This window comes from Podarcis liolepis (assembly GCF_965112155.1).
Source record: "Podarcis liolepis genome assembly, chromosome: 16".
Classification (NCBI taxonomy): Eukaryota; Metazoa; Chordata; class Lepidosauria; order Squamata; family Lacertidae; genus Podarcis; species Podarcis liolepis.
The window spans coordinates 39,537,105-39,559,482 of NC_139567.1; the positions used below are offsets into that span (position 1 = coordinate 39,537,105).

General features: G+C 42.1%; 1 protein-coding gene across 15 annotated transcripts in view; it reads left to right on the plus strand.

Moving 5' to 3' along the window:
- Window positions 1–22,378, plus strand: part of BCAS3 (BCAS3 microtubule associated cell migration factor) — a 467,771-nt gene that overhangs the window by 9,577 nt on the left and 435,816 nt on the right. For all 15 annotated transcript variants that reach the window (XM_083479822.1, XM_083479833.1, XM_083479824.1 and 12 more), the window contains 4 exons: window positions 261–315; window positions 959–1,034; window positions 2,078–2,184; window positions 12,242–12,323. In XM_083479822.1, coding sequence (XP_083335948.1) covers window positions 261–315; window positions 959–1,034; window positions 2,078–2,184; window positions 12,242–12,323 — 320 coding nt within the window. The remainder of the gene's footprint in view (window positions 1–260; window positions 316–958; window positions 1,035–2,077; window positions 2,185–12,241; window positions 12,324–22,378) is intronic.

Genomic DNA, 22,378 nt, shown 5'->3' on the forward strand with positions numbered 1-22,378 from the left:
GGTTAAACACAACAGTAATCTTGCAGTCTCTCCTCCCATGTGGCAATTTTGAGTATAGCTCAAATCTTAGCCTCCCATAGAAAAGGCTTGCTCCCTATCTTACAGCCACACTATCCCTCAGCCTCTCCTACCTCGCAGGGCTGTTGTGAAGATGAAACAGGGGAGCACTTTGAGTCCTTCAAAGGTGGCATAAAATGTCACAAGTAAAATGAAGTATTCTTGGATTTTCATTTTTCTTCTCTTTTTTTCTGGGTATACAGAGAACAGTCGTATATGGAAAGTGTTGTTACCTTTCTGCAAGATGTTGTACCACAGGTAAGTACAGGTATTTTGTAATGCTGACTGGTGTATCCCCCCCCCCTTACTTTTCTCCTTTAACAGTAGAGCAGAGTAGGTTACTTGAAACAGATTGCAGTTAAACCTGTAGAATACAGCTATTAAGGCTGTCGTGTTCCGACAGTTTAGTCAATTAAATTCTGGGCAGAGTAGACCCATGACTAATGGCTTGATTGTGTTGTATTTTGAAAACTCCTCTTAATATCAAACTTAACATGGTGAGTGTTGATAGGATTTTAGGCAAAACGGGGCCACTGCAAGACAAGGAGAAGATATTGGCCTCCTTGAGTTGAACTCCAATATTGCATCTAAAATTAAAATCAGTCTAAATGGGCAGCCCCTTTTGCCCATGAAAGCCTCACAGAACAAAGAGGACTAAGCACACTTAGTACTTCTATTATAATGAGAGTCTGTTGGAAAAGTAAAATGGCATGTGGAATGGCCTGCCCTGCCTGAAGGAAATAGCTGTCTGTTTCTTTAGGAGGATACACTGCAACATTTTGTTGCAAGCCCCACAGGTTGGATTAGTAGATTGTTATAGCTTGTTTTGTGCATTATCATCATGGGTAGGCAATAATAATATTTTGACAATTTTCTCTCCTCATTCCCTTTTTCCTTATAGGCCTACAGTGGTACGACTCCTACAGAAGAAAAAGAGAAAATTGTATGGGTCAGATTTGAAAATTCTGACTTGAATGGTACGTCTCTCCCCACCCACTATCCTGTTTTCTATATTTGTTCTTGGGTTGCCAGTCATTCAAGATGTTGGCTTTGACCATTTACAGTTCTAAACAGCTTGGGGACTTGGATATATCATGGCCTACCTTCTTCTATATATGTCCCACTGCCTGCTTGTTCAGCATCTGCGGCTTTCCCCCCATATGATGTTTAGCAGGCATCCACTAGGAGCAGGCCCCAATTCTATACTTCCAGTGGTTTGCTAAGACCTGGCACTTTCAGATTAGTATCACTTACACAACCCAGTTTTTACATTTTTGCTGATGTTTCATAGCAATCAGTTGTATTCAACATAGCACTAAGGCCAAACCTTTTGCAAATGCAAACATCATGTATAACTGTCCTGATACCATCGTGAACGCACAATAAAAAGGACCCCAAGTTTTGCAGTGGGCACAATGGAGCCTTCTGGTTTGGGGAGGTTGGTGGAGGAAAAATTAACTTTCATTTGCTATTTTTTAATATATATACAAGTCTTGCACAAGGCTAATATTTAAATTTTGGTAATGGAGCATTGCAGCAGACTTCTGTATTACATTTATTTATTTACTTATAAATAAGGTTGGTGTATAGTCTGCAAGGTAATTCCCTCCCTCCTCAGATGTTGACATCTTGAGAGAATAACTCTTCTGGACTCGCTTGTCAAAATCCCAATGTGTCTTCAACCGTCATGGTTCATGCTGCCCATGGTTCGGAAGCTGTAGTACAGCAACAAATGGAGGGCACCGCTTCAGCTGTCCCTGGTCTACACTCCCTGGCAGTAGCTCTCCAGGGTTTTTAGACGGGGTGGGAGACTTTTCCAGCACAACCAGGGATTGAACCTGTGACCTTGTGCATGCAAAGCATCTGTCCTACCAGAATTCTGGGCAAATGTCAGCATTTGCCAAGCTCCGTCTGTTGTTAGCTGCTCAGAATGTTTAAACCGGGTGTGTGTGTGTGTAAGAGTCACCTTGCTTTGATGCTACACCACTGTGACTTCTGGTTTTTCTTCTGGACCTTTTAGATACCTCAAGGAATGTAGAATTGCACGAGATGCACAGCACTGGCAATGAGCCTCCTTTGCTGCTCATGATTGGCTACAGTGATGGGATACAGATATGGAGCATACCTGTAAGTACCTCATTGATATGCTGTTGTACTCATGCCCTGATTGCTTGCAGGTTCTGCATAGGCACCTGGTCAGCCACTGTGAGAACAGGATGCTGGACTGGATGAGCCATTGGCCTGATTCGGCAGGGCTCTTCTTATGTTCTTTAGTCTACATTCGTCTTTCTTTACATTGACAAACTATACCCTGCTTATTCACAGATGGCTCTAAGTGGTGTATGAGAAATGTACTACAATGAAAATAAAATTCAAGGTAGAATGATAAAATCAGGAATGAGGTAAAATTCCTGCTGTAATAATAATTTAAAAAGTATTTGGGTTCACAAAACTGAACACACAACTCCCAGAAGATACAGGCTTTGCATCTGAGCCATGGGATTTCTATATACACACATACACACCTCACTGTCTAGGCAATCAAAGAGGCATGTTCATAGCTGAAACACACTCCAGCCAAGCAAAAGCACTAAAGGAGGTTCTCTGAATGTTAAAAACTTTTGGAATTAAGTATTCTCCATTAAATCTGCAATTACAAGCCAACCTCTTTCTCCAAATTCTGCCTTAGACCTACCATCTTTAGACATAGACTTGGGCTCCAGCTTGCACCACAGATAGCTGAGAAGACTTCTTACTTAATGCAGCAAAATTAGCAATAGCTCAACAATGGAACAACCAGTCTGAAATACCCCTGAACATATCTTGGCTATATCTTGGATTTTCAGCAATTTCTGAGAATCTCACCAGACACAAGAGAGGGATTAAAGGTATAATAAAAAGAGATACCTCCCAAGAAACATGGACCCCTTTCCTCAGCATAAGTTTTTTTTTTAAAGCATGTTTTATTAAAGTTTTCTTGGTTTACAAAGGTATGTGCAATGTCTACTTTTTCAAGTTACATTTTCAACAGATCAGTTTCATTTGTTGAGACATTAGTGTTACATTAGAAAGAAAAGGGGGAAAGGTGGAGAGGGAAATAGTGAGTGGGGATGGGGTCGGGTGGCTATGTTTCTAGTTTGCTTAATGTACGTGTGGGGTTTTGTGTCAGCATTGCTTGTGAAGGTTCTCTTTGCTATTCGCTTGTGTTCCTTTGGCGGTGAGAGAGGTTGGGGTTGGTCTAGGGTGTGATTGTTCGTTTGTGACTTAGCGTAAGTTAATGACCACAATCAAGACCTTGTTACACCAACCATTCAATCTTCTCAGTGGAGAGGTTGTGTTAAGTAATATGTGTGAACATTGAATGAGTAAGCTAATGGCTAAATTCAGTTCATAGAACAAACACTGTTATATGTACTGCTAGGTAAGTGTTTAATGGTTCTTGCATTTGCATTTGTATAAAAATCAATAAAAACCTGTAAAAGGAAAAAGAAAAATATAAGCCTCTGGATTAACCCAGCAGGTTTTTTATTTTTTTATTTTAATGTTCTTCAATCAGTTACTGCTTTTCATAATATTTTGTCAGGTGTGTCAAACGAGAACGAGTGTCTTTATAGCCTTTGAGTGCTGTGCTGTCACAAAGAGTGATGTTTTGGGGAATGGGCATTAGGTGTCGCTATGATACTGAGCTAAGAACAGGAGACCTGCATCAGCAGCTTTGGTGGCAACAAACTTTGGAAGATGGTTTGCAGCAGAGACGGGGGAAGGCAGGGATGATGTTAAACAGATTCTGTGTCATGTGCTGGCACTTGAGGAGAAGCTTCTTTTGCAGGAGGGTGGCAGAATCTGTCAATTTCTATTTCTCTTGTTTTCTTATTTTTGTACTCTTAAGTTAAGCTCTGCGCATTTGCAAACCAATCTGCTGGGTTTTTTTTATGGCCTCATGAAAACCCTCAGTATTTTAGTGCCGATCTCTCCTTATATGTATGGTTGTTTTTGTTTTTCAAGATCCACCCCCCCCCACACACAACAGAAAATGTATTGTTTTTACTCATATATGGATTTTTCTGCACACTTTCCCCTGGTGTATGCATTTTTCTGTGTGTTATTTAGCTGGAGAGCTGCATTGCAAAACTCAGAGAAGTTAGAACTTCAAAGGCCGACTACATTTCAGTTTCAGGAAGTGGAAATTTAAGTAGATTAACCATTAAATGCAAACTGAATCAGATTTCTTCCCCATCCCCAGCAATAAAATCATTTTCACATTGCCAGCTAAAGAACCTCTGCACATTGCTGGGGTTTCTGTGTTCCTGTTTTCCTACTAGACCCAGGGCAGATAGTTGCCCTGTGTACACTGAGTGTGCCTCAGAATACACCATGTGCTCCCTTATGGCTATGTGTTGGCAGGAGAAGGTGGCAGGCAAGTTGTCTTTTTCAGGACCATTTGTTCAATGTGTGCTCAGTCTTCCCTTGGAGGAGCTCCTGATAAATTCCGAGCCGTCCCTAGTTCAGGAGCTGTTTCTTCCAGTTGATGGGCTGCAAAGGTTCCACCTTCAGAACAACCTTTCTCATGTCCGTTTGGAAACCCCTTGCATGCAACAGAGTGTGTTTTAGGATTTAGGGTCAATTTACTTCAAAGGTGGGGAACATGTGGCCCTCCAGATGTTGGACTCACATCATCCCTGACCATTGGCCATGCTGGTTGATGGGAACTGGGAGTCCAACAACACCTGGAAGACCACAGGTTCCCCCCCTTCCATTGATCTACATGGCCCAGCCTCTCTGGTCTTCACTATCAAGCCTCATGATTTGAGAGTCGGACATAATCCCGCAGCTGTGTTTTGTGGAGGAAGGTCAGTAGTGGTGTAGAAGCCATTTCAGGAATGCCAGTCTATTGTGATTGGTGGTACAGTTAGGCAGGTTTGGACTCTGGACTTAAATGGCCTTATTGGAGGCCCCAGTTTTAGCTGGTCGTGCACATTATTTCACTTACTTTAAAAGGCCTTGCAGTGATTTGCCAGCCCTCCTGCTCATTCTGTTGTTAGGGACCTCAGACCTCTGTCCCAAAGCCCAACCTGACAGCATCACTCCTACAGATAATAAGCCTTGGGGTTCCCCTGATTAGTATTTAAAAGCCACCAAAGTAATCCATGCCCCCTTCCTGTGATAAGATACACTTTAGGTATCTATAGATGAGGAGTTTTGTCTTATTATCTGTTCTTGGTAACTGTACAGAGGTGCTTCCCTTTTAGATTTCTATATTTAGAAACCCTCCCGCTCACCCAAAAAGCCCCCCAATGCCCCAAGCCTCTTAATAGTGCATGCAAACTTCCCCCTTTTATCTATAGCGTTGTGCTTTAGTTCTCTGTTCTGCTGGACACCTATTCAGCACTTAATAAACTAATGTGCTCCAGGCAACCCGGTTTGTGTCTGAGTGATTATGAAGTGTTTATGACAGTTCCTAAGCCGACACCCTCCATAATGGTGTTACATGGGCTTGGAAACACTTCTTGGCCCTCCTTTCTGATGGTGTGTCTCTCTCCAGTCTGAGTGGTTTTGCATTAAATCCCCCTCAGAGTAAGATCTTTTGACTACCAAAGTGTTACTTGCAAATGGAATATCCCATTTAGATTTGCTTCAAAGGGCTCTGGTAGCGGTTGGGCACGGCAAACAGCCCGGGAGATTTATTTTATTTTTTGAAGTGTGGTGTGTTAATCTATGATGCACAAAAAAAGGGGGGGGGGAGGAGGAAGCTGTTTATTTCAACAACTTTCCCTTCATTTCCCCCTCCTCACCCGCAGGGGAAAAGGTGGGTGGGGAGGTTTAAAGTCATCTTTAAATAAAAAAAGAAAGAAAATGGTGCATTTTTGAAGAAGGGAAATGGGATGAAATCATCCCAAGTGGTGCAGGGTATGGCTTATGAATTGTGAAATGTGGGATCGCACTGTTGTTCAAGTTTTTATCCAGTCCCAATCCTACTCAGAGTAAGCAGTTGGGAGTAATGGGCATGACTAACTTCAGTTCATTAATTTCAATGGGTCGACTCTGAGTAGAACTTAGTTTTTGGTGGTTTTCCCCTTGCCATCCTGCCATAGCAGCAGCACCAGCAGCAAAATGTTTGGAACTGGTTTCTCTTTCAAACGGGCTTCTCCTCAAAGTGGCTGTCTCTTATGGAAGTACAGTGGTACCTCGGGTTACATACGCTTCAGGTTACAGACTCCACTAACCCAGAAATAGTGCTTCAGGTTAAGAACTTTGCTTCAGGATGAGAACAGAAATCGTGCCAGTGGTACCTCGGGTTAAGTACTTAATTTGTTCCGGAGGTCCATTCTTAACATGAAACTGTTCTTAACCTGAAGCATCACTTTAGCTAATGGGGCCTCCAGCTGCTGCTGCGCCGCCAGAGCACGATTTCTGTTCTCATCCTGAAGCAAGGTTCTGAACCTGAGGTACTATTTCTGGGTTAGCGGAGTCTGTAACCTCAAGCGTCTGTAAGCTGAAGCGTATGTAACCCGAGGTACAACTGTATTGCACTGTTACCAAAGAAATCATGAAATAGAACAGATACATTAAAAAACAAACAATGTTCAAAAACAAATAAGGCTGGGCTAGCCATAATAGTAATACAATAACCTAATTCAGGGATGAGGTACCTGCAGTCTCCAGGTGTTGTTGGACTCCAGCTCCCATCAGTCCCATCAGCTAGCATGGACAGTGGTCAAGGATGATGCGAGTTGTAGTTCAAAACATCTAAGGGCCACAGGTTCCCCATGTCTTCCTCAATGTAATGTATTGCAATATGGGCTTCAACAGTGGCCTTTGTGTGTGTGCTCAGGCCTCAGTGAATGTAGAAGTTGTGTTGAGGGTCCTGAATCTGGCAGAAGGCATTTATTATGTCCTTTTCAACCCAGAACTGCCCTGTCCAGTGCCAAGTACATGCCAATTTTGGGATAAAAGTGGGCATGATTATTTGGTTTTATTCTTGTGGGGAAAAGTGGAAACCTGTTGAATGGATTTAGCTGAAATCAAGGCACAGGGGCATACAGGTATATTATGTCTTAAAGGCTGCAGTCTTTGAGTTTCTGGCCCTCCAAAAGCCTTGCAAGATGGCAGATCTCTCAGCTACAGACAGTCAGATGTCATCCTAGCAGTGTTGATGTTTCACAAATAAGATCACCAGAGAAACATGGTAAAATGTTTTCTATAAAAGTTGTTGGGATCCTATACTTCTGTAAATATTAAGCAACACACACACACTCCAAGTCTGTGTATATTGAGCCAGGCCATGTGTAACATCAGGACTCACTTTGCTCCATCTCCAACTTAACTGGGGTTAAGGAATCCGCTGACACCGATGTTAGCTGTGGTTAAAGCTAACCACTACCACCCCCCAACTCCATACAAAAGTCTCTGTTTTTAAGGGAACAAATACCCTACTGTTGCCTTGCATTAGTAAACCAAAGCATAGTGCAAAATGTGCACATGGTGCTTGCACCCTCACATAGTGCCCTTTGCTACTGCTGCTGCTTTGCTCTTCCCAGGGAGAGAGCAGTGAAATAAACGAGGAAGGTGCAGTTCTCCATACTTTTTCTAGAGCTCCTCTGAGAGTTCAGATTTCTAAATGCACATTGGGGAAGGGGAACCTGTGGCTCCCTAGATGTCACTGGACTCCCAGCAGCCAGCAAGGCCAGTAGTCAGGGATTATGGGAGTTGTAGTCCAGTGACTACAGATTCCCTGTACCTTATGTACATTATTTGGGCAGTTCTTACCACAACCCTGTAAGGTAGGTTAATATGGTTACTGTGCAGAGAGGGTAGAATTTGAACTGGGGGCAGATTTGAACCAGGAAGACAGAGCATGTCATTAGCGGTTAACGTCAGTGGTGCTGTGTCTTTTTTTTTTTTTGCGGGGGGTGGGCAGTACAGGAGATTCACTCTTAGGCACGCCAGGTCGGAGGAGTTCAAGAGTCCCTCAGGCTCAGTGTTGCATCTGCACCAGGTCATTGAAGCTGTGCTGTTCACATGCTTCGCCAAAGGCTTCATTCTTTTCAACATGTCTGGAGAAAGTCTTCAGTTTTAAGACAACAAACGCCTTGCCGTTGTCTTGCATTAGTGAAATCAAAGAATATTAAAATGTGGAGCTGGCTCAGAACTTCATCCGTTGCGCAAAAAAAGGACAGCAACAACGGCCGCTTGTCAACTCGGATTATTAGGGTTGCCAACATTTTGAAGACATCACAGAGGCTCCGACAATTTTTGGTGGCGCCTTTAAAACCCTGCCTGCCGAAATAATGAGGATGGCTCTTTGACTGAAAAAAATTAAAGCATCTTTCCTGCCCTTTAACCAGCCACCCCTTTGTTGGACAGACAGGACTGGCCCTACTGTTAGGCAGCATGAGGCAGGTACTGAGGGGGCATGGAATAGAGCTGTTTGTGTCCTGCACCTCCCAAGCTAGCATGCTGCCCTCTGGTGGAGGGGAGGATGCCTTGTCATCACTGCTGTGGATGTAACATTTGTCCTTTCACCACACAGCAAAATGTCTTGGGCCAACCCATGGGTTTTTGTTGTCAAGCCATCTGATTTTACAGTACTTCAGTCAATCTGCTGCTGGCTCTGTTCTGTATTTTGCATTTGGTTTTCTTTCTTTCTTCTTTTTTGGGGTCTTTTAAATCCTACTGACGTTTGTAACTTTTCATCCTATTGACTTTACGTTTGCATTGCCCATTGCCTTGCGATGGCTCTCCCTAGAAGGCTCCCTGTCAATAATGCAGACAAATAAATGAATGATTGCTTTTAGGAATTGCTGCCACTGGAGACAGGAGGTTGGATACGGCGACTGTGATAGGAAGCCCCAAGAATTCTAAAACATTCTGACTGCTGAGTGGGGCATATCCCAAAGGAAGCCCATCTTGACATCCTCTGTGCTGAAGCTGTAATGTTGAAATGGGCCCCTATAGCACCAACCTGAGGCAGGAGAAGCTGAATATTTGGAACTGTAGTTTCCTAAGGGCACTGGGAAGTATAGCTCTGTGTGGGGTAAACTATAGTTCTAACAGTTCTGTTTTGGGGGTAGGGGAGAAGTGTACTTTAATATTTTAGAGCATACTTTTCCCCCCATGCAAGCAAAATCGTGTTTTGTCTGTTTCTGTACCAGCGCTTGAATTCCCAGTTTTGATTTCTCTTCTGGGTTGTCACGCCTGTCTTCTTCATCTTTTATTTATTTATATTTCTCTTTCTCTTCCCTCCCTCCCCATATGTAAGTTATTTTCTATGGTCGGAAAATATTTGTTCGCACAGTAAGGGGAATAATATCCCATTTTGTGTTTGTTTGTTATGGATTCAAACTGGTATGCTTCCAGACAACAAAGCCTGTCATCAGGAATTAAGACATTGATTCAAATGAAGTGTTTCTTTTTTTCTTCATCATCTTCTTTTCCTCCTCCTTAAAATACCGGCCGCAGCTGGGAAAGGGACAGAAGGCACAACTTCAGCTCCCTCTGTCTTTCTCTCTCACACACAGATGGGGTGGGTGTGATGCTGCACTTAGGTTTGACAAACGGGCTCCTTGCGCCTCAGATGCAGGCCTCTTGTGTTTTTAAAGTCAATGGACCAGTGACTTTGTTCCTTGTGTAGCCGGAGCTGGCAAGTCCCCTGCCTGCAGTGATGGCTGTCGGCTTGCCCTTCTGTGGCAAGGAACACCTGAGGCTGCTTTTAAGCCCTCATATCTCATTCTTAAAACCTGTCTCAGAATGTCCTTGGCTTTTTGAAAGGCAAAGGAGTGTTTCTGCGTGTAGATGCTTACAAAAGGAGTTTCCACCGGGGATTCGCCACTTAGGTGGAATGTGTCCAAAATGGTAGCCATGATGAGCAGGTTTCTGTTTTGCCACAGGTGCTTTTTGAACAATTTAAAGTGCCCCCCCTCCCCTCGTCTGTTCTTCTAATTACGTTTCTTTACAAACTCCATCTGGGAGTCTCTGAAGAGTTGGCAAGTTTGGGAACTGGGGATCTAGTAGCCATTTTGTTTTTTCCTCCTTCCTCCATGATTGTCTGGAGCTCCTTAGGTTAGTGGCAGGTTGCAACATTAAAACATAATATTAAAAACAGTTTAAAACGACTTACAACCACAAAAGTAAGGTGGGTCTTTAAAATATACACCTCAAGTGTCAGAAGCCAGGGTGAAGTTCCCTGCTTTGCATATGAGTTGTTTGCTCTGAAAACTGTCATCAAGAAGGAACCTGGGTTAAGGTTAGCTCTGCTTAAGGTTGGTGCATATGTAATCATTAAGAACATGAGAAGAGACCTTCTCATACTTCCTCTGACAGTGAAGGTAGAACATTGCTGTCATGGTTAGTAGCCCTTGATTGTTGTATCCTCCATGAGTTTTTAGAAACATTTTTAGAAGTTTGTGTGGACTTGCAGCTTAGTATTTCTGGATTTGTAACCCCTTTCACTCAGCCTCCACCTGGTTCCTGACATTGTATGCTGCTTGCTTTGCCAAATTTATTCTGGGGTTCTCTCTATGTCAGCATGTTGTTGGCTTTAAGAGGTTTAGCTTCATTACATCTGTTTTAAGTTCTTTTCGATTTGGCACATTGCTTCGTAATGTTTGCCGTTTTCCCAGAATGTTTGACATTCCGTATCGGATCCATTACCAAACAGTTCTGATGAGCCGCTTACAGGAAGTCTGGAAGAATTATTCCTCGACTAACCCTGAACTGATCTCTTCTAGGATTCCATTAATGACCAAATTAATTAAAGCAGGGGTCCGCAGATCTGCTTATTAGGTGTGAGCGCCCTTGGCAGTTCCCTTTTTTTTGGAATGCTCCTTTATCCTGCAATTTAGAGGAAAAACAAAACAGCCTTGGCCTCATCTGAGCAGCGGGAGAGGCTCCTGCAGCTCCTTACATTCTCCAGACAATGGCACTATATATGTAAAACAGTATCATAGCACTTTAAACATCCCAAAGAATCCTGGGAACTGTAGTTTGTTAAGGGTGCTGGAACTGGAGCTTTGTGAGGGGAATACATCTGCTTTAAATATAAGGCAAAAGTAAAGATAAAGGACCCCTGGATGGTTAAGTCCGGTCAAAGGCGACTATGGGGTTTCAGGTTGAGGGAGCCGGTGTTTGTCCACAGACAGCTTTCCTGGTCATGTGGCCAGCATGACTAAACTGCTTCTGACGCAACGGAACACCGTGACAGAAACCAGACTGCACAGAAATGCCGTTTACCTTCCCACCGCAGTGGTACCTATTTATCTACTTGCACTGGCGTGCTTTCAAACTGCTAGGTTGGCAGGAGCTGGGACAAAGCAATGGCAGCTCACCCCATTGCAGGGATTTGAACCACCAACCGTCTGATTGGCAAGCCCAAGAGGCTCAGTGGTTGAGACCACACACCACCTGCTTTAAATATATAGTGCCGATGGGACTTGGGAAAGAGACTCCAGCTTTCTCGTAAGGAGAGTCCTGCTCGATCAAGCCAAAGGCCTGTCTAGTCCACCATTCTGTTTCCTACCGTTGTGCATCAGATGCTTATGGGAAGGTTCTCCTGCTCGTGACCTCCATTCGCTGGTATTCAGAGGAGTTGAGTTGTATCCAGTGTGTATCCAGTGTTAATCATATTCAGACCTGTTGAAATCAGTGGACATGCCCAACTTACACCCGTTAATTTCAGTGGGTCTGCTCTGAGTATAACTTGGCTATATACATGCCATAATGCCTCTAATCCCAGAGCAAACATGTAGCCATCGTAATCTAGTAGTTTCTCATGCAAGCCAAAAATAATGGTTGATATTTATTATTTATTAAATTTATCATCTGTAGATGTCAGGGTGGTTCACAGCATAAAATATAACACAAAATACATAATAAAACAAGAACAAAAACAAACCTATAGCCCCACATAAGCCAGTATTGGACTCTCAGATTTTTCAGTTGTTGCAGTGTCTGTTGTTGTGGAAAGAGCTTTTCATCAGGGGAAATGATAGAAAAAATAAATAATTATTTTCCCACCCAGATTACAAGAGAATCAGAACTATTATTTTAATTTTCTGGAGTTTTTTTTTTTTAAAAAAACACAAGCAAACACTATTGACACAAACCATTGAAGCTGCTTTAGAATGCTAAGCAAGGGACAAGAAAAGCCTTTGCTAAGGTGTCTGTGCTTATTTATTCTGTTACACAGATCAGCGGCGAGGCTCAGGAACTTTACTCCATCCGACACGGCCCTGTCCGAGCTGCTCGGGTTCTGCCATCACCACAGATTAGTAAGTACAAAATCCTGTGTATTAACCCTCCCACTTTGATCTCTTCTAATCATCCTAGTTGCTTGTTGTCCAAATGTTCACACATTCTGTCAATGGAATGTGAGCATCCCTTTTTGTTTTGCCGTGCACCTGACCCATTCATGCAAGAGTGACACCTGTGGTTTTTGATGCAGGGTGAGCTGAACCCTCCAGCTTCCCTGACTTTCAGTCCCTGTGATTCATTCCTCTGCTTTTCTCTTGTTCTAGCTTATTTCATTTTTTTATATAAATAATTTTTATTCATTTTTCAAACATTTTTATACAATCTACTCATACTTAATCACACAGTCATTAATTTTTGACTTCCCTCAATTTCTCTGCCAATCTTTTGTTAAAGTTTCTATTGTTAATGCATTTTTAAACTTATTATTGCCTTTAGCCATTCCTCTACCTTCCACTTACTTCTTTTTTACAATATTTCTTAATTTTTCACAGAGACTCTTCCAAACCAACAAGCATTGTCTGTACATCACATATGCCTTTCAGATACTCTGTAAATCTCCCCCAGTCCTCAGTAAACTTTTGGTCTTTCTGATAACGAATCTTCCCAGTCAGTTTATCCAATTCTGCGTATTTAGTCAGTTTCATTCTCCATTCTTCCACTGTTGGAATTTCTTCCTGCTTCCATCTTTGCGCCAGAAGTATTCTTGCTGCTATTACTGCGTATTGGAAAAGTTTACAGTCTTTTCTATTAATTTCATTTCCTACCAATCCTAATAAGAAGGCCTCTGGTTTTTTAACAAATGTATATCTCAACATCTTTTTCAATTCATTATATATCATTTCCCAAAAACCTTTCACCTTTTTACATTCCCACCACATATGATAGAAAGTTCCTTCTTTTTCTTTACATTTCCAGCACTTGTTACACATTTTATACATTTTAGCCAATTTTACTGGCGTTATGTACCTATATCTATAAACCATTTTCATTACATTTTCCTTCAATGCGGTACACGCCGTAAATTTTAACCTTTCATTCCGTAATTTCATCCAGTCATCATATTGTATGTTATAACCGAAGTCTCTGGCCCAATGTATCATATCCAATTTTACCTCTTCATCTTTTGTATGCCATTCCAGCAACATTTTATACATTTTAGACAATTTTTTATATTCATTATTCAATACCTCAATTTGAAATTTTGATTCTTTCCCTTCATATCCACACATTTTACAGTCTTTTTTAAACATTTCACTGATCTGATAGTAATGCAACCAGTCATAAACAAATTCTTTCACCTCTTCATAAGTTTTCATTTCCCATTCCCCCCCTCTCTTACTGTCAATTCTCCATAAGTTATCCACCTCCCCCTCATGTTTATATTTTTCACACTCATCACTTCCAATGGTGAAATCCAATGGGGGAGTCTTGGTTCCAACAAATTTTTGTACCTCTCCCACACCTCTATCAATGATCTTCGGAAGATGTGGTTTTCAAAACCTTTATGAATTTTCCTCTTTTCATACCATAGATATGCATGCCACCCAAATCTGTTGTCAAATCCTTCTAAATCCAACAACTCTCCATTCCTCAATTTAATCCATTCCTTTAACCAACAGAGGCATGATGCTTCATAATATAATTTCAAATCTGGCAGGGCAAAGCCACCTCTTTCTCTCGTATCTGTTAATAACTTAAACTGAATCCTTGGTTTCTTGCCCTGCCAGATATATCTTGAAATTATTTTTTGCCATTCTTTAAAAATTGATGCCCCTTTAATTATTGGCAGTGATTGGAATAGAAATAACATCCTTGGCAGCACACTCATCTTTATCGTAGATATCCTCCCCCAAAAAGATAATTTCAATCTTACCCACACCTCCAAATCCCTTTTTATTCCATTCCAGACAGGTAGGTAGTTGTTTTGATACAGATCGATATTCTTGGGGGTTAACCATATTCCTAAGTATTTCACTTTATTCATCACTTCCAACCTTGTCCTTTGTTGCATTTCCTCTATTAATTCTTGGTCCATATTTTTAGCAATAGTTTTAGTCTTTTTTTTTATTTAGATAAAATCCTGCGACTTGTCCAAATTGTTCTATTTCTTCAAGAATTCCTTTAACACTTCCCGCTGGCTCTTCCACTGTCATTACCAAATCGTCCACAAATGCTTTAACTTTATACTAATTTTTTCCTACAGACACCCCTTTTATTTCTTCATTTTTTCTTATTTATTTTAGCAAAACCTCCAGCACCAAGATGAATAGTAATGGTGATAATGGGCATCCTTGTCTTGTACCTTTAGTTATTTTAATATCTTCCGTTGTATAATTGTTTACTATCAACTTCGCTTTCTGTTCTGTATATATTGCCTTTATTCCATTAAAAAATTCTGTACCTACATCCATAAGTTCCAAATTTTTTAACATAAAATTCCATGATATATTATCAAAGGCTTTTTCCGCATCCACAAAGATCAACATAGCTTGTTTCTCATTCCTGGCATTCAGATATTCTATTATATTTATTATATTTCTTATGTTATCTTTCATCTGTCTGCCAGGAAGGAAACCCGCTTGGTCCTTATGTATAAGATCTTGTAACACTTTTTTAATTCTCTTTGCTAATATACTCGCAAAGATTTTATAGTCAGTATTCAACAACGAAATAGGCCTAGGTCTAGCTTATTTCTAGCGTCTGGGATGGGCAAAAGGTTTTGGTCAACTGACTGTGGGGTGGGAATGGAGGGAGCGGGAAGGGTGAAATTTGGATGCTAAACTCAGATCTCCTTCCCCCTCCCACCAAGTTAACCAACAATGTAACCAGTTAACACCATGTTCTGCCAAGTATCCAAAGCCTAATTCAGAGGTTTTCAACCTTTTTGAGTCCATAGCTCCCTTGACCAACTACATTCTTTCTATGGCACCCATGTGGGGCTCAGGAGGCCAGTTATGTCACCCCTTGCCTGCAGAGCTGGCAGCCTCTCACCTTTTTTCGAACACCCTCCCTCAGTCTTCTCTCCTCTCCCCTCCTCCTCACACTGCCCCATGGGGACTTGTCTGTCCATTCTCAACAGCAAGGGCTGGCTGCCTGGGCTCCCTCACCTGCTTGCTTGCTTACTCTGAGGCCGTATCAGCTCCTGGCAGCCAGTACCCCATAGACAGCTCAGGGGCACAATTTGCCTGCGGACCTTGTAGCCAGGGCTGCTGCAACAAACATCTGTGCAAGCCTTTGGGAGGCAGAGATGTGAGAGGACAACAGAGGAGGGAGGAAAGGAAAGAGGGACAGAGACCAGTGTTGCCCGCGGCACCCCAGTGTACCATGGCACACTGGCTGAAAACCACTGGCCTAATTCAACAGTAGCTAATGTAGAGTCCTCCCAAGGTTGTTGGACTCCAGCTAGCCTAGCATATGTGATCAATGGCCAGGGATGATGGGAGTTGGAGTTGAGCAGCATCTGGAGGGCACCACATCGTATGTCAGCAAAACAAGCATGTGATTACATAAACATGGTGGTGGCTGTTGCATCTACTGTACTTTGGACATCAGGCAGGAGCTTCAGTGACAGGCCGGGGCTGTGAACTTACAACCTGATTCTGGGACAGAGTTGCCATTTTTCGTTTGCTTAGACAATACCATGTGCTCCACAAATTGTGAATCTGCCGTTGAGTACTGACCTCAGCAGCCCAAGAACCTCTGCTTTGATTCAAAATCAAGTTTCTAGCCTGTATTGTAACAATGAAAAGCTGGCAAATCAGTTTTCGCTTGGTGGTGCTGGCATCTTTCTTTGTGTGGTTTGATATTCTGCTGTACTCTTTTCTATAATATAGGAGAACAATTCAGATCAGTTCATAATCATTTAGATTATTTATTGAAACATACAATGGTACCTCGGATTAAGAACTCAATTCGTTCTGGAGGTCTGTTCTTAACCTGAAACTGATCTTAACCTGAGGTACCACTTTAGTTAATGGGGCCTCCTGCTGCCGCCGCCGTGCAATTTCTGTTCTCATCCTGAAGAAAAGTTCTTAACCCGAGGTACTATTTCTGGGTTAACGGAGTCTGTAACCTGAAGCGTCTGTTACCCGAGGTGCCACTGTATTTTGGTTTCTTTTTACATATCTTAGTTAGAGAGCACAGTGCTTGATTAAAAGCAACCAGATGCATTATTGACCCGTATCTGGAATTAGATGAAAGTAAAGCCTGTAATAGGAGGCCCAGGATAGCCAATGTATGAACCAGGAATTGGGAGAGGAATAAAAGAGATTTTTGTAAAGAAGGAGTGATAGCCATCAGCAGTGCTGAAACACCATTTTACTGGGGAGCTATTTTTTTAAATATTTTTTTTAGGTGGCTGGATGTAGTAGGAGCTGCTGGTGGATAGACTTGGCATGTTCCTTGAAAGAGATCGTACCCTGAGATAGTCCACTTGGTTCCCAGGTGTGAAAGGAAAAGCTCAGGCTTTTAACTCTGTGGCTGTTTCAACATTGTAGCTTAATAGTTTGTCAGCTGTGTTGCTAAAGCTCTGTAATCCTTTTGATGTTGGGTTCCTTGGCTGCGCCGTGCTCTTAGGAGCATAAAGCCGCTGTTGTTTGGGCGAATTATTCTGTGCCTTCGGTTTGGGAAAGATACCTGGGTGTATCTGATTGAGCAGGTTCTATAGCAACGTGTGCCTGTGTTTGTGTGTGCTTGTGTTTCCCTGGATTTGAAACTAAGGACGACCCCCTTGAAGTCTGATAGTCCAGTCCCATGGCTTTCAAATTTATCTAGTAGCGGAGGACAGCGGTGGCGTCAGGTCGGGACTTTGGGGCAGGGCTCCAGGGCCTCACTTGCAAGGTTGAAATAGAGGCACTGCAAATGCAACAGGGCTGGCTTAACCTGTTTTCAAGCAAGTTAAGTAATGCACATTGCCATTTAAAAAGCATAAGACCTGCACAAGGCCATTAAGAACAGAGTCTAAAATTTCCCAACTGCAACCGCTGGTCAGTGGACTCTTTTAAAATAACTTTTTAATTGGGTTTAATAACAAGTATCATCATCATCATAAATTATTCAAATAAATAGACCAAGTCTTCTTGCACCATTTGTGTATCACAAAAATTAGCAGTATTATCTACAACAAAAATTAGCAGTAATAACTACAACACAGATAAAAAGTTGGCAACCTATGTGACGACCTGACCAATATGTTTTTATTCAGGGAACAGCCCTAAAATATCAATAATTCTGCTCATTGCAACTTTTGCTACATGAAAGTACTGCCACTTTACTCCAACTGCAAATTACCCTATCGTATCCTGCAAACATGTTGCCACTGAAAGAAAGCACATGAAAATGGGAGGCAGAAATGAACCTTGTAGTTGCTCTTCCAACTCTGAATAATGGTGTGAAGTGAAACATCTTGCCTGGCCTTGGATTTTATTCCAAATGACACAGAATTCTGCATTGCTCACATCTGTGCCTTTGCTTTAAAAAAAAGAAAAGAAAATAAGGCAACCTAAAGGGCTGACTTAGTGTGTTTGTCTGTGTTAAATAAAGTAATAATAATTATTTAGGTTGCTCTGTAAAGGAAGGCAGATGTTTAAAACACTTGTATGTGGTCAAGCGTCTTGGGTGGCTGTTCGGCTTGCCAGTCTCTTAATACAAAAGTAATTCTTTAGCAGGCGTACTATGCGAAGCTTAACTTAGAAGGTGACCCAAAAATGGTAGCAGCTTTTAAGCAGCCTACAGATGGGGTGAGGCAGGTCTTGGTTATTATAGTGACATGTTTCTGGTTTGATGGTGGTAGAATGAAAGCTGTCCTGTGTAGACATTGAAGAGAAATTACAGAGCATAACTCTCAGGTCTTGAAACCTTTTTAGAGCTACATATTAAAATCTGGACAAAAGTTCTAATGGGTTCCATGTTTTATGAAGGCCTTTGTTGGCCGGGTTGGACCCCTCAGGTGGCAGTCTTTAAAGATGGTTAAATGCAGTCTTGCTTTACTCAACGGTAACCACCAAACTTTACCTCCTTTTAATACTAAGTTAAGAACTTAGGGGCTGGAGCAAATTCCTCTTGCTGCTATTAAGGAATAACTGCCATGTTTGATGGAAGGAAAGTGTGTATGTGTGTACACATGCACGCGCGCACACACACACACACACACACACGATGGGTCCAATGGAAAAGGCAAAAAAGGGATAGGAGTACCAAACTCAAGAGGCTGAAGAAAGAGGAATGCACTTTTTATCATGTCGGAAATATGCTGGGTATTAGTAAAAAGTGCATTCCTCTTCCTTCAGGATCCTGAGATTGGTTCCCCCCTTTTGTCTTTCAATATAAGGGGACGCGCTGCACCCCCCTTTATTTCCCTCACAAGACTAGAATTGGGGACCCACTCTGTGAAATTGTTTGGTAATAGATTCACACATTCGGCTTCAACAATAGATTTCAGTAAATGTAGTTTTTTTATAAGTTCTCTGAAGCTATTTATTATGATAAGGGTTAAGAATCAAGTTGAGAGCCACTCTGGCCATAAAACAGCAACATGTGCTGGTCTCAGCAGTAGGCAACAGTGGAGGTGCATCTGTCCTACAAGCAAGTAGAGGTGGGAGAAAGGACGTCAGAGAATTCAGAAGCAGGAGCAAAAATGGTTAATGCCATGGTTCAGAAATCATATGATCCGTATTCACTGTTGTTGCTGTTAGTCCACAAAAAGAATGTAACTGATTACACAGACAAACACACTTACATTGAGATTCTTTTGCAATGAAATGAGTGGGGTGAAATAATGTAAGGACCATGTAACTTGCATCAATTATGTAATCAAATTTCTAAGTTTTGTAATTTTGTGACTGTGGACAGTGAGACAAATAATGCCATTTTTGGTGGAAGACAAACAGCAGTGGAACGGAAACAGCACTGCATGCAACAAACCCAGAGCAGAAAGGAAAATGATGCCCTCTTACATCCCTACCTGGGAGAAAAGTGGTATAGCAGCCTTTGCTGAGCTGGTGCCATCTGGCTGTTTTGGAGTACAACACCCATCGACCCCGAGCCAGCACAATTGGCGTTGTAGTCCAGAATAGCTGGAGGATGCCAGGTTGTATATTATCTTGCACCAGTGATTCAAATTGGCAAAGTCCCCTGTTCACTCAGTTCCCACCTCCATGTTACTGTATGTGTAGACCAGGCAAGTACCAAGCCAAACCAACTGTGTGAAAATGCCTTTTCACCACTCTTGGCAAGGCTTTGAGCATTGGGTTGTCTTTTGTATGCATGCCTTTTTCTTTTTTAATTGACAATGGCTCAGTCTGACACAGCTTGTGAAATTCTTTCTGCTTAATGGAAACTTTCATTATGTTTTTTCTTTGTTTCAGATAGGCTGGATGATGACAGGCTCCCCTCCCTTTCCCATTTTCTTTCTTTTTATATAAAAACCCCGAAATTCCTCTAAACAGGATTGCGGAGGAGATGGCGCCTCATTGGCAGGGGAGACAGATTTCATTACTTTAATTGTGTGGTTTATCAGGATCTTCAGCTTTTGCTTTTTTGTGTGTGGGGGTGTGGGGCGGGGGGTTGAGGGTTAAATTCTATGAAATGCAACAGTGTTATGACAGAATTAAAAGGATTTGAAATAAAGGAGTTTAAGAGAGAGGCCTTTGCAGCGGGATTTCGGTAGTTTTTGATTTGATGGATTTGGCGAGCTGTGGGCTTAAGAGAGAGAGAGAGAGAGAGAGAGAGAGACCCCCTCAGATTGTCTTTTGCCATTTTGTTAAACATGTTGCACAGGGCAGGTGTAGCATGGCAAGTTGCACATATGAAGCGCGCGCACACACACACACACACACACACACAGCAAGCAAACCATGTAATCCACCCATAACTTACATTCCCACTGAGGAAGGTAAGAAGGCATTGTTTTCATTTTGCCCTTCTTTTGCTCATGCAGCACTGTTTCATTTCTGCCACAGTTCGTATTCTGCCCAGAACTACATTATTCACCTTTCTGTTTGCTGTGGCGTAATTAAGTAGGTTCTGTAACCCCTGCATCAGTGGGCGGACGCCTGTAGTAATAAAAACCTACATTTGTTGAAATCTATTGTTGAAGCTGAATATGGGGTTTTTGTTGAATTTTACTGTCTCTAAAATGTGAGAGTTCAGTCTCACACGCCACCTAAAACGTGGGGTTTTTTTGGGGGGGGGGTCTGTTTTAAAATGGATTTAGCATTTGGTTGCTGGTGCCTTTTCATTCCTCAAAATTCAAACATTTATGCTCCATGATTCGGTTACATTCATTTATGAGAGTATTTATAAACCACACGCGCACACACATATATAATGTAATCAGGACGGTGAACAAGAAAATAGTTAAAACATCATAAATGTGTGAACTAATAATATGCAGAACAAATGACCAATACTGAATCAGAGTAATTTTCTAAAAACACTTGGTGAATTAGAAATGTTTTCAGAAGGTCTTGATTCCCTTTTCCCCTCTTTGGTTTTACTCCCCCGCCCCCCCCGCCCCCGCAGCTTGAAGTTAACTTTATGTGACTCCTGGTGTCCACGGAGCTTGCTCAATTCTTGGGTTGTTCTTTTGCAAATCTTGGGGTTTGCCCAGTGTCCTGTGTCCACTCAGTCAAGGACAATGGTCAGCAGTTGAAGTCTTTATTGACAAAAGCATGCATTTACAGCAGCTGCTAAGGTGCACAGAATACACACACACACACACACACACGCTTCTTGCAACTGTGTTGCTAGCATTACCGTAACTTTTCCAGGTTGGTGCCTGGGAGAGCAGTTGAAGCAACAGTGGGGCCACACACATCCTGGGCTTATGTACCCCTGTCAGATGGAGTGTGCTTACACAACCTGAGACTTCTCCTATATGGAAATTGCCATTGTGCTTGCCTCTTCAAGCCCCTTTTAGTTCTAGGAGACAGTGGGGCATGGGAAGTCAGGGTTTTGCCTTGCCCGCCCCTCGCCTGAATAGCCTCTCATTCTACTTCTGACATGTCCTGTTTCCCCTCCTCTGACGCTGACTGTTCAGACTCTTCCCCTTCCTCCAGCCCTGGCTCCTGCCTTGTAGGTGTCATAGAACCCCATAAATATCTGGCTCCTGGGTCTGCCTCCGCCCCCCTTGCCTCTGCCCTCTGCTCTTAAGAGCTCTGCCAGTCCCGGACACCCAAGCATGCTGTTTTCAGAGGCCCCGAAATCTTACTGTTGAGCTTGCTATTAGAAGAGGTCTAATTAGAAGTCTGTTGTAGCCCATGTTAACATTTCTTCCATATTCTGTTCTGTAAGATGATTCTTTCTGGTATACAGAATATTTGAAGCAACTGATCTGTTGCAAGTGACTTTTTTATTTTATTTTTAAAAAGAGCTTTAAATGTTTATCAACAGGTTGGTTGAAATAATGCAAATGTGACTCGCAGAAGGCTCTGTTGATGGTGAAACTGTCTGTGAGTCATTAAACGCTGAATAAACCAAGACATAATTAGGAAGGGGAAGTTCCATAGATGATTGGTAAACCTTTTATGCACTTAAATTTGTACCCATTCTCTTTAATCTTCTTGAGGACTGTTGAGTGAAAAATCTGTTTGCCTGTGTTAATGGTTTTTCTCTTTCAGATTATTTCAGATTAATGCATTTAGAAGTACACAGTTAAACTGTGAATTAAGCTTTGATGGAATGGCTTTTCAACAATACTTTCTGTTGATCAAATAACCTGGATTCTAATGAGAGGCAAAACCAACTGTTAAAGGCCCCGCAGTTCACTTTTTAGAACAGGGTTGTTCATTTTGTTGTTCCTCGGTTATTTAATTTCTGAATAGGGAACAGAACATTCTGCACTGTAGTCAATTGAGTTTCTTTAGGTGGCCCATTGTTGGATCTTCGCAAATATTGCAAACTATCTTTGCAGGTGCCTTCCTCCCTGCTTCATAGTCACGTTGATCTTGCATTGTGATGGACATTGAGTTCTTCCAGGCAACTGGTTTATACGGCATTTATCCTGATTTGTTTACAGGATGGTTAGACTATGAACCTTTGCAGACTGTTCTGCAGCACATCCTTGGCACAATAA